This window comes from Acomys russatus, chromosome 19, assembly GCF_903995435.1.
Source record: "Acomys russatus chromosome 19, mAcoRus1.1, whole genome shotgun sequence".
NCBI classification, from domain to species: domain Eukaryota; kingdom Metazoa; phylum Chordata; class Mammalia; order Rodentia; family Muridae; genus Acomys; species Acomys russatus.
Genome location: NC_067155.1, coordinates 41,894,012 through 41,906,015, shown reverse-complemented (window position 1 = coordinate 41,906,015; position 12,004 = coordinate 41,894,012). Strand labels below are relative to the sequence as shown.

Below are 12,004 nucleotides of genomic sequence, written 5' to 3'. Positions count from 1 at the left end.
ATGTGAAAAAAAAAAGTCATGATTGACTCAGGAGATCCCCACAGCACCTCATGAATGACTACCAGTCCTCATTTTGGGAAACAAGTCCTGTATCTTGAACATAGAAGGTCAGCAGGTCCCATGAAGAGAGAGCTGGCCAGTCGAAGACCTCCCTCAGCCTTTGTCTTGAGTGAATGAGGGTGGAAAAGAGCAGGAACATGGCTCAGTGGGTAGACTGTATACCCAGCATGCACAAGCCCTGGGTTCCAGCTGTAGCACTACACACACAGTGCAATGGTGCATTCCTGTAACTACAGTGCCCAGTGAAGGCAAGAGGATCCAAAGTTCAATGCCATCCTAAGACACAAGAGAGTTTAAGGCCAGCCTAGGCTATATAAGACCCTGCCTATAGACAGACAGACAGACATAAAGATGATTTAATCCCAGACTTGACCTGCTTGCAGTTCAGCTTCCCTGGGATGAAGTCACACTTGCATCTGTCTGTGGGTAGCATCATGGGAGCACCTGTCTGGGCAACCCCCCATGCACATTAGCTCAGATCCAACTTGGAACCTAGGTAATGCACTATACAGCCTCCGCGTTCGCGAGTAGAGCCCCCCTCTATGTTAAAGTCACACCACAGTGATCACTGGGAATGAAGAATGCACAAAGCCCTAGGTTCCGTCTATCATGGCAACAGCGGAAATAATGGTGGTGCCAGCTGCAAGGCCAGTCCACAGGAAGTGGAGGCAGGAGGATCAGAAGTTTCAAGGCCTTCTCTGGATGCAATTGAATGTAAGCCTTTAATGCCAGCATTCAGGAGACAGAAGCAGGTAGATCTCTGTGAATTGGAGGCCAGCCTGGCTACACATGAGTTCTAGGAAAGCAAAAGCTATATAATGAGACCCAGTCTCAAATCATAACAACCACAAAAAAGGAAGGCAAGATAGAGTTTGGGGCTTGGAGAGAGTTTTGTGGTTAAGAGCATGTACTGCTCTTGTAAAAGATGCATGTTTGGATCCTAGCACTCACATCAAGTGGCTCACAGTGGCCTGCTCCAAAATCTAGCACCCTCTTCTGGTCTCTGTGGGTACTACACTCACATGCGCGCGCGTGTGCACACACACACACACACACATTAAATTATATATAATAAATCTTAAATAAATAAAAAAAAAAAAGGATGGCCAGGCAGTAGTGGTACAAACCTTTAATCCCAGAACTCAGAAGACAGGCAGGTAGATCTCTATGAATTCAAGGCCAGTCTGATCTACAGAGCAAGTTCTAGGACAGCCAGAGCTACATAGAGAAATCTGGTCTCAAAGAAAAACAAAAAACAAAAAAGATGGCCTGGAGAGATGGCTCAGAGGTCCTGAGTTCAATTCCCAACAAGCACGTGGTGACACACAACCATCTATGATGAGGTCTAGTGCCCTCTTCTGGCGTGCAGGCCTACATGCAGGCAGAACACTATATGTAATAAATATATATTTTTCTAAGCCAAAAGGGGGGAAAAAGAAAGGAAGGAAGGAAGAAAGAAAGAGAAAAGAGGGGATGGGAACATTCTTCATAGAAATTGACTGCTTTGTGTCAGATGTAGTAGTACACACTTGTAATCCCAGCACTTGGGAGGCAGAGGAAGGTGGATCACTGTGAGTTCAAGGCCAGCCTGGTATACAAAGTGAATCCAGAACAGCCAGGGCTCCACAGAAAAACCCTGTCTTGAAAAGCCAAAACCAAACAAACAAATTGAGTGCTTGGCATCACTGTGCTGACCCCTGCAGGGATTTGAATTTGATACAATAACCCATGCCTTGGCTAATGAAACAAGGCAACAGATCACGGTGCTTAGCCTAACAACCTGAGTTCATCCTCATCTCAGGGACCCAGGGTAGAATGAGAACCAACTCCTAGAAACTGTCCTGTGGCTCCATGCATGTGCATACGCCCACTCTCACATGCAGATAAATGTGTTTTTTCTTCTAAAGAAACTTTCTTTTATACAGAGACAGATGAGTATACATCTTTTTTTTTGTTTTTGTTTTGTTTTTTGGTTTTTTGGTTTTTCAAGACAGGGTTTCTCTGTGTAGCTTTGGCTGTCCTAGAGCTAGCTCTGTAGAACAGGCTAGCCTCAAACACATAGTGATCTGCCTGTCTCTGCCTTCTGATTGCTTGGGTTAAAGGCATGCTCCATCACTGCCCAGATTTAAATCTTCACTTTTTTTCAGTGCTGGGAATTGAACCCAGAACTTGTACATGGTAGACAAGTGCTCTACCACTGAGCCACACCCTAGCCCCTCCCTGGGGGATTCTAGGCAGGTGCTCTACCACTGAGCCACGCCCCCAGCCCCTCACTGGGAGATTCTAGGCAGGGGCTCTACCACTGAGCCACACCCCAGCCCCTCACTGGGGGATTCTAGGCAGGTGCTCTACCACTGAGCCACGCCCCCAACCCCTCACTGGGGGATTCTAGGCAGGAGCTCTACCACTGAGCCACACCCCAGCTCCTCACTGGGGGATTCTAGGCAGGGGCTCTACCACTGAGCCACACCCCCAGCCCCTCACTGGGGGATTCTAGGCAGGTGCTCTACCACTGAACTACGCCCCCAGCCCCTCACTGGGGGATTCTAGGCAGATACTCTACCACTGAGCCACACCCCCAGCCCCTCACTGGGGGATTCTAGGCAGGTGCTTTACCACTGAGCCACACCCCCAGCCCCTCACTGGGGGATTCTGGGCAATGTCTCTCCCTACTTCGGAGCTACAGAGAGTATAAGTCACTTTAGTTATGAGTCATGGGTTGACTTGTTATCATTTGGGGAACAGAATATCTCAATGTAGCCCAGGCTGGCCTTGAGTTGTCTGTATTCCTTATAGGTACACTAAGGACAATGACAAAGGCTTAGCCAAATGCAAAAGTTCGTGGTACAGTCACACCAACTCTTCCACTCAACCCTGAGGGTAAAACTGGAGAGTAAAGTGGAATAAGCCCACGGCCAGCCCAGATACTGGAAACCATTTATTTTTCTGTCCCTGGGTGACTGGGGGTGAGCGCTTAGGCAGAGCTTTGCATAGACCATAGGCTGGTTGGCAACTGCTTGACTTGGCGAGCCTAGGTTGGCACATTGTCCATTTAGCGGGGTAGGATGGCACACACCTTTTAATCTGAGCGCTTAGAAGGCTGAGGCAAGTAGAACTCTATGAATTCAAAGTTTTTTGAGGCTGGGTTTCACTGTGTAGCCTTGGCTGGCCTGGAATTTACAGAGATGTGCCTGCCTCTGCCTCCTGAGTGCTGGGATTAAAGGTGTGCACCGCTGCCACCACCACCACCAGGCGGGGCTTTTTGCTTTGTTTTGAACTTTAAAACAGGGTTTCATCTAGCCCAGTCTGGCTTTAGACTTCCTATGTAGTCATGGGTGACCTTGAACTTCTGCCCCTCCTGCATCCTGTTCCCAAATACTGGGATTACAGACCTGCACCACCACAGCTGATTTATGCTGTGCTGAGGATGGCACTCAGGCCTTGGTCTTGCTAGGCAGGCCCTCCACCAGCTGAGCCCCACTCCAACCCGCTGGCTCTCTCCCTCCTTCTTACTGCCCTAAGCAAGGAAGGCTGAAGCCAGTCCTAGATATTAACCTTCTGGAAACTACTCCTCAAAAGTAATGATAATGCAAAACGAGGTAGTCATGCCCAGCCTTGGCCCTCCCCAACTCAACATTTCTTGAAACAAAGTCTCCCTGTGTAGCATTGGCAGGCCTGGAACTCACTGACCTACTAAGTGCCGAGCCTGCTCAAAGGCTTGCACCTCCATCCCTGCCTCTTTCTCTGCTTGGTTATATTCTAACCATGCTGGTGAGGATGGGGCATCCCAAAGGATGTGAGCACCAAGACTGCTCCCAGGCTGAGCAGGGGTATTGGGAGGTCTTGCCAAGCCATTCACCAGGCACGCTGTAGTTCATGTGTCAACAGTCCAAAGACCAGCACTTGAGGAGACTAGGAGGATGAAGAAAGACAAAGGCCAGGTGGAGTTTCTCCAGTGGGAGCTCTTCCCTGTACACTTCTGGGGATGACTGGTTGAACCTAAAGGCTTTTAAAGGTCCAGCCGGAGTTCACCTTTAATCCCATCCCTAGGGAGGCAGAGGCAGGTACATCTCTGAGTCCAAGGCCAGCCTGGTCTACAGAGAGATTCCAGGACAGTCAAGGCTACACAGAGAAATCCCATCTTGCGGGGTTCATGGTGGAGAAACCTGAAGATCAAGCAAATCTTTAAGCTGTTCTCATTTAACAGCAGGAATCCCCACCTCCAGGAACAGCCAGTAGGAACCCCACATGAAGCCCACATCTGGTTCCAGAGTTCTATCATTGTTCCCAACTGGGGTCACACTTGAAGCAATCCTTGGGAAACCCTGGGCTGAACACCCCCACACACCTGTATTTGCACACTTTTCTGTTCTGGGGGAACATTGTTTCAAGTCTCCCTCTCACCCTTTGTACTCCAAAGACACCAACGTAGAATCGGCCCCACACCCACACTCTAGATCAAGGATTCTCAACCTGTGGGTCACACCCCCCTTGGCAAACCTCTTATCTTCAAAAAGATTTACGTCATGTTTCATAACAGTAGCAAAATTACAGTTGTGAAGCAGCCTTGAAAATAATATTCTAGTTGAGGGGGCAGGTGTCACCACAATTATGAATTGTATTACAGGGTCACAGTATTAGGAAGGCTCAGAATCACTGTTCTAGCCGGTTCTTTCTCTAGTAACAAGGACAAAGACCCCCACTAGCTTTGTGACCCTCAGTAGCACTCTTGTTACTTTGAGACCCAGTCTCACTCTGTAGCTTAAGGTGGCCTGGAACTCACTACCCTAGGCTAGCCTCAAACTCAAGGCAATCCTGCCTCTGTCACGTAAATGCTGGGATTATTGGAACAAGCCCACCGTACTTGGTTTCTATGGTGCTTTCGGCAGCCTACTCTTATTTGTAGAAGGTTCTATGCCTACCTCTCGGCCAAATTTTCTCTACTTAAGACTTGACTTTGGCTGACCCAGGAAAGCTACTACTGCACTGTGTTAAGGATGGGGTCTCACCAAGTATTCAGTTTGCACTTAAACGTTTTTTTGTTTGTTTTTTTCAAGACATGGTTTCTCTGTGTAGCTCTGGCCGTCCTAGACTCATTTGGTAGACCAAGCTGGCCTCGAACTCACAGCGATCAGCCTGCCTCTGCCTCCTGAGTGTTGGGATTAAAGGCGTGCACCACCATACCCAGCTTGCACTTAAACTCTTATATAGTCTAGGCTGGCGTTGAATGTGTTTCTCCTGGGTTTTGTTTGTTCCTTGAGACAGTGCAGGCAGCCTAGGCAGCCTGAGACTCACAACATAGACCTTGAACTCCTGATCTTTTAGCCTCCACCTCTTAGGTGCTAGATTACAGGTGTGACTCAACATGCCCGGTTTAGAGAGTGCTAGGGATCGAACTCAGGGCTTCCTGCACGCTATACAAGCACTCGTCCGACTGTGCCGTTCCCCAGCCCTGGGTCTTTGAACTTTCCATCTTCCCGCTTCAGCCTCCCACGTTCTGGGGGGTCACAGGACAGGCCCCTATCCCCGACGTTCTGTGTGACCATCTTCTTGTCCCACATCAGCCAAGTTTATCACTTGATGTCTCTCTAGTGAAGATCAGTTGCCTGCATTCCTAACAGAATCCCTCCATCACCCATTGAAGGTATCCGTCAGCGGAGGCTGTGGTTTGGCAGGCCAGAGAGGGTGGTGGTACCTTCCCGATGCAGCCCACAGGCAATCCTGGAAAAGAAGGCGCAGCCATTTGAGGCAACAAGAGACGTGGAGCAGTCAGTGTCACTTTCGGTCAGCCTGGGAAGTAAGGCTTAGGAAAGGCTCTCGGGAGCTGGAAACCAGGCAACTTCTTGGAGGAAGCTATGGTTGGCCTTGCAGGTCAGTTGAGCTTTGGACCGTCTGGGAAAAGGGCATCTCCACAGGAGGAAGCGGCGCCAGAGCAGAAGAAGGCATGGAGGCTGGCCCGGGGAGCAAGAGAGGAGGCGGGGCATCATCACCGTCATCCATCAGCACATTTATTGACAGCCCGTAGGAGGTGGGGCTGGGGACAGAACATACAAAGACAAGGACCTGCCCTCGAAAAGGTTCCATTCTAAGGAGACAGGGACAGAAAAAATACCGAATGGACTTTCCTGGGGATGGCAGGCTCTCACCTCTGTCCTACCTTGCCCCAGGGCCAGCTGCAAGGCCGTTGGGGGGGTATCCCTGGGCCCCCGCAAGCTGGGGCTTGACCACCTGGCTCCTAGGCGGAGGCCCCCCAAACTGCAGGAAGGGTTAGCTTAGGATATGAGGAGAACAATCCAGTAAGCCTTGGAGGTTGTTCGAACCCAGTAGTGTGGCAGGGTGCGACAGGTCCCCAAGCAAGCTCCACCCCCTTGGAGGAAAGCAGGATCCCATAACGTTCTTTTTCATTTGAGGACCTGTCTTGGCATCCTGGAGGCCAACAGCCGGGGAGACGAAAAAAATAAAATAAAATGAAAAGGCAGAGTTTCCTTGGTGACCGAGGTCCAGCACCCTGCCCACCCCACCCCCCAAGCCCTTTACGGGCCTCTTCGGGGAGCCCCTCTTCCCCAGCTCAGCCTCCAGGGCCCCGGGCCTTCTTGAGGCTAGGGGGAGGGGCCTGCCCCTCCCCCCACCCAGACAGTGGGGGAGGAGGAGGAGCCACGAATCAAGTTTGTCTGGACCCCCGCTGGGAGGCCGCCCTCTGGCTCCTACCGATGAGGGGGTTCAGGCTGAGAGGGTCGAGGGCTCAGCAGAGGGGCTGGGCCAAAAGGGCACCCCGGGGAGCCCTTCAATGGGGGCACTGGGCGGGAGTCCAAGGGGGGCAGGCTCCGGGGTACTGCAGGAGGAGGTGGTCCCCGGGCGGCCCCAGTGGGCAGGACGGCAGCAGCTGGGAAGGGTTTGGGGGGATCCGTGGCGGTGGCAGCGGCGGCAGCAGCAGCAGCAGCAGCAGTAGTAGTGGGGGCCGGCTGGACGGAGCGCTCCCGACGTCTCAGCACTTCCTGTAGTTTCTCGGCCTGGGTCCGCCTCAGGTGGGCCAGGGCACGGCCCCTCTGGAAGGCTGGCAGGAAGGCTTCCAGGCTCTGTTCCCCCAGCAGCAGCTGCTCCATCTGGATCTGGGTAGTGTCCAGGAAGGAAATAGAAAGTTGGGGAGGCACTCGGATCAGACACCGACTCCTTCTATCCCCACGGTGACCAGCCAGCAGAGGCCCTGAGCTTCTAACCTGGCCCAGCCTTCTGGCCTTGACCCAGACTGGACAGACGTCCACCATGTTTCCACACACCGAGGGGCTGTCCCATGCCCTTCAGCTCACCAAGTGTCCGCTTCCAACCCAACCCAGAGAAATGGGCCTTACTACTCAACGGACCCTGCCCTCCAATGTCCGTTGACATCCCTAAGGACATCAAACTCTGCGGCACCACCACCACCCCCGGGATGGGGTGGAGGGGAGAGTCCAGAAAGTTCTGTAGGCAATCAAGGCAGGTTTCTCAGGGAAGACACTCTCAGGTCTTTGATGCAGTGACAACCCCAACGAGACAAGATGAGCTTCCCTCCCTGTTTGCCTGGACCCAGCCACCTCTACCCCTCACCTCAGCCTCCTGCTCAGCCTCTTCCAGCTCAGCCTGCAGCCAGCCCAGCGCACATTGGGGGCTCCAGCGACGCATGCTCTCTTCTGAGGACCACAGGGGGGGACAGACAGGGACTGACTCTCCCATTGACTGCAGGTGACTCTACAGTCCTTCCCACCTCTGTGGCCTCCAACTCAACTGGCTTTGATGTTTTCTTTTCTTTCCTTCGAGGCAGATTCTCATACAGCCTAACTTCAATTCACTGTGTAGCCCAGGCTAGCCTTGAACTTCTGACCTTATAGTCTCTGGACCGACCTCAAAGTGCTGAGATTATAGGCATATGCGAACAAGTTCAGTTTATTTTTGTTTGTTAAGAATATTGTTACTTCTTTTTTTATTTTTATTTTTATTTTTTAAATTATATGTAGGTGTCTGTGTATGGGCATGCGCACTTGAATGAAGGTTCTTGAAGAGGCCAGAGGTTGTCAGAGCCCCATGGAATTAGAGCCTGTGAGTTGCCCAACATGGGAGCTGGAAGCCAAACTCCAGTCCTTTCCAACTGCTGAGCCATCTCTCCAGCCATCATTGTTATTATTATTATATTTGCTATATATTATAATATAAAATATACATATCATATTTATTATTATATAATTATTATTAATTTGAGACTGGTCTTATTGGGTTGCCCAGGCTAGCCTATCAAATATGGTACCCTTACCTCAGCCTCTGGAGTGCTGGGATTACAAGCATGTATCACCATGCCGGGCTCAGTTTCTTCAATAACATGGACACTACTGAGTGTCTATAGACAGATGTCCTCCTCCATCCACATGGAGGCTACCACCACCCAACCTATTAATTAGGTCAGACACGAGGCAACCCTATATCCTCGAATAAAAAAACAAATAAAGCGCCGTGGCTTTAACCACTCTTTGAGTTTCCTTTCCTGTTTTCTTTTGTTCTTCTTTTTAAATTTTTATTTTATACCATGGATATGTGTGCCTGCATGTATGTATGTGTGTACCACGTGAGTGTCTGGTGCCCATGGAGATCAGAAATATCATTGGATCCCCGGGAACTGGAATCCTCCTAGGCAGTTTGTGAGCCGCCAGGCGGGTGCTGGGAATCGAACCCAGGTCCTCTGGAAGAGCAGACAGTGCTCTTAAGCACTGAGCCATCTCTCCGGTCTCCTTTCTTGTTTTCTGTTTTGATGTCGGGTTCTTAAAAACTTGCTTTACATTTTTATGTTGTGTTCTTGCGTGTATATGTGTAGATACATTCATGCCACTGAAAACTTGGAGAGTTCAGAGGACAGTTTATAGAAGCAATTTCTCTCCTTCTACCATGTAGGTCCCAGGGCTCAAACTCAAACTTGGCACCAAGTGTCTTTACTCAACGAGCCATCTCACCAGTCTTGATGATTTTTTTGGGGGGAAAGGAGAGATGGGGGTGGGGGAGATAGAGTCTTAGGTAGCCCATGCTGGCTGAAAACTCACTCTGTAGCTGGGTTTGGCCTTGAACTATGGATTCTCTTGTGTCTGCTTGCCCAAGTGGTAGGATTATAGGCATATGCCACCATGCCTGGCTTGGGCCCCCTTTCTTCTACTGCCCAGGGTCTCCATCAGGCCTCTTTAATACAATGTTTTTGAGGTAGGGTCTCCCCTCAAGAGAGAGAGAGAGAGAAAGCGCGTCGCAAGGAGTCTGGTCCAGAACTCACTACACAGTTTAGGGCTGGTGTTGAGGTTTTGTGATTTTCCTGCCTCGGCCTCCCAAGTACTGGGATTCCACACACGGGGGGACCGAGCCCAGTTTTCCAAGCCTGTTCCTCCACAGCTCACAACCTCAGTCTCCAGAAGGCCCAAACCAACTCCTTTCCGATTTTGTCCAGGAGTAGGTGTGCCTCAGTCCCACCCATAAGAACCTTGCCCCGCCCCCAGCAGTTCTCCTGGGCCGCCCCTCACCCAGTCTCTGCAGTTTGTCTGCGCAGTTCTCAGCCACTTCTCGAAGTTCTTGGTACTTGATGGCCAGGGCTGTCCGGCCCATCTCCAGGCGGGGCCGCAAGGCCAGGTTCTCCTTGGCCAGCGCGTAGTTAGAGGCCAAGCAGGCATCTCGCTCCAGCTGCAGACCCTGGAACTGCCGGTGGAGGAGAGCTAAGAGGCCTGGGCTCCCTTGCACCCACCCACCACAGGCCTAGCCAACTGCACCCCCGGGAGTCCCCAGCCCAAGCGGTGGTGACTGCACCAACAGGTGGAGAGCCCTGGCTTGGCTTTGCATCCTTTCTTTGGGCTCCAGTTTCTTCTACAATTAAAAAGCAAAACAAAAACAAAACAAAAAAACCCGGCCTATCTTACTTGAGTTGTTGTGAGACTTAAGTGAACCAAACTATGAAGGCCTCTACAAATGTTAGTTAATTTTTAATTTTTCAATTAATATGTCTCCTCAGGTCCCGGGGGACTACCCCCTCCCTTCTCTGTCCCATTTTCCATGCTTGGACAGCTTGCTTCTCATTCCAGGTCTTTGTCTCGCTTCCTCCTCAGGTGTTTGTGTGGAAAACACTCCCACCCCGTGTTCCGACTCTTGGGGGAGTGATGTTTTCACCCTGCATCTTCCCAGCACCCCCCCCCCCGACTCAGGCCGCCCTCTCATCTCTTATAACCCCTCATCGGCCCTCTACTGGAACCCCACACGCCCCCCAAACACACACCCCGCAAGAATACAATACATACACACCCCCTTTGCTTTGCCCGTCCCCTGCACCTGCTAGCTGCTCACCTAGCAGAAGGCAGCACTGGGGCCCTGAAGAAGGCTTTTTGAGCCTGTTTCTAGGAGGGCCAAGCCTAGCTCCCCGCCCCTGGAGAACGCACTCCCCTCCATCTGTCCCCTGATCCAAGAACATGCCCCTCCTCGTCTGGCTCTTTCTAGCACACACTTTCTGTACCCCCCCTCCCAACAGACAACCAGCCCGGGCCTATGTCTCCTGTGAAATATACAACTTTCTCTTATGGTGGCCTAGAGAATACAAGGCTCTGTATTCAAAGACCCATCCCCAATGGCAGACACAAAGCCCCCTCCCCATCTAATGCCTAACCCACCCTTCCCAGCTATCCTCCCCACCCGAGGTGTCAAGCAGGTCTTCAATTCTCCCCCTAGCAAGGCGCCTCCCCTTTCTGGCCCTACAGAACGTGGGTGTGCTCAACCAGGGCCCCCCACAACACAGCTCACCCTCCACCTCCCGCCCCCCAGAACACACCTCCCGGGAGCATCCTCCGGAGGGCACGCCTCGCGGCCATCCCGGGGTGCACGGGTGCATCCCCGGACGCCCCCCACCCCGCACCACTCGCCCCAGGCCGGATCGGGGCGTCCCCCATCCCCCGGGGGCGGCTCCGCGGGGCCCACTCGGACGTGCCAGGCTCCCATGATCCCGAGGCCTGGCAGCTCCAGGGGGGTGGCCTCCGCTGGCTGGGTCTCCGGGTCCCCGCAGGCCGCGGCCCGTCCTTTCCATCCCTCCCCCCACAACACCCTCCTCCTGCCCGCGCCCCCCGCGTTACCTTCCTGCTGAGCCGCACGATCCGGTCCAGCTTAGGCTCATCTTGAAGCAGATCCCGGAGCTGCCCGGTGCTGAGGATCCCAAAGCGCCCCGGGCTGCCGGGCTCCGGCCCCGCCCGCGCCGCCCGGGCCCGGTACATACCGCCCGCCCGCGCCCCCAGCTCGGCTGCTGGCTCGGCCCGATCGGCCCCGCTCCGCCCCGGCTCCGCTCCGGCTCCGCTCCGGGCTCCGGGCTCCGGCTCCAGCTCCAGCTCCGGCCGCGCGCTGCGCTGTCCGCGTCCCGCCGCCAGGGGGCGCCTCGACCGCTCTTAAAGGGGCCGCGGCCTCGGCTGGCAGGACTGGGGGTAGGGCAGGTAGGGGGCGGGCCGCACCCGGAGATCTCCCGCCTGGGTGCTCGGGAGCCACGGCAAACCTGTCGCTCAAAGCAGTCTCTCTCCAGAAGTCCATCCTCCCTCTCGAAACTCAAATCTTCCTCTCATTTCACCCCTTCATCCCGCCACGCTTCAGCGCGGACCCTCCCACCCCAGGCGCCTACAATTTGCAGGGCTCTTTCAAATTTCCCCTTTGGATTCCTACAGCTTTCTGAGTTGGGCTGGGCGTCAAAACCCCTCTCTGGCTGCTAATTTGGACACGTCATTCCTCGCCGCCGCGCCTCAGTTTTTTTCGTCTGTGAAATGGGGAGTTTAAGGCTGTGAGCTTTGAGAAAGTGAAGGCCGAGTGCCTTGAGGCAGGGCAGGTGAATATGTAACTAATTTTGGAGTTTCTGTTACTTTAGAGATAACGGAGGCATCGCTGAGTGCTGGTGCAGTGGCTTGGCCACAGAGCAAAGCCC

The 12,004-nt window shown here is 53.0% G+C and overlaps 1 protein-coding gene across 1 annotated transcript; it reads right to left on the bottom strand.

Moving 5' to 3' along the window:
- Positions 1-6,563: 6,563 nt before the first annotated feature.
- Vps37d (VPS37D subunit of ESCRT-I) lies at positions 6,564-11,321 on the bottom strand. Its single transcript, XM_051161332.1, has 4 exons — positions 11,175-11,321; positions 9,588-9,759; positions 7,645-7,727; positions 6,564-7,169 (listed from the first exon to the last, which is right to left on the bottom strand). Exons 1-4 carry the CDS (start codon positions 11,310-11,312, stop codon positions 6,765-6,767), a joined length of 798 nt encoding a protein of 265 aa, XP_051017289.1. The 5' UTR covers positions 11,313-11,321; the 3' UTR covers positions 6,564-6,764.
- Positions 11,322-12,004: the final 683 nt, after the last annotated feature.

Bases quoted from the DNA above. Each gene is read 5' to 3' on its own strand.
- Vps37d (XM_051161332.1), bottom strand. From the start codon at position 11,312: ATGTACCGGGCCCGGGCGGCGCGGGCGGGGCCGGAGCCCGGCAGCCCG. The intron at 9,760-11,174 runs GTAACGCGGGGG...CTCCACCGGCAG, and splicing joins TCGTGCGGCTCAGCAGGAAG to TTCCAGGGTCTGCAGCTGGA. The intron at 7,170-7,644 runs GTGAGGGGTAGA...GACACTACCCAG, and splicing joins AGGCTGAGCAGGAGGCTGAG to ATCCAGATGGAGCAGCTGCT.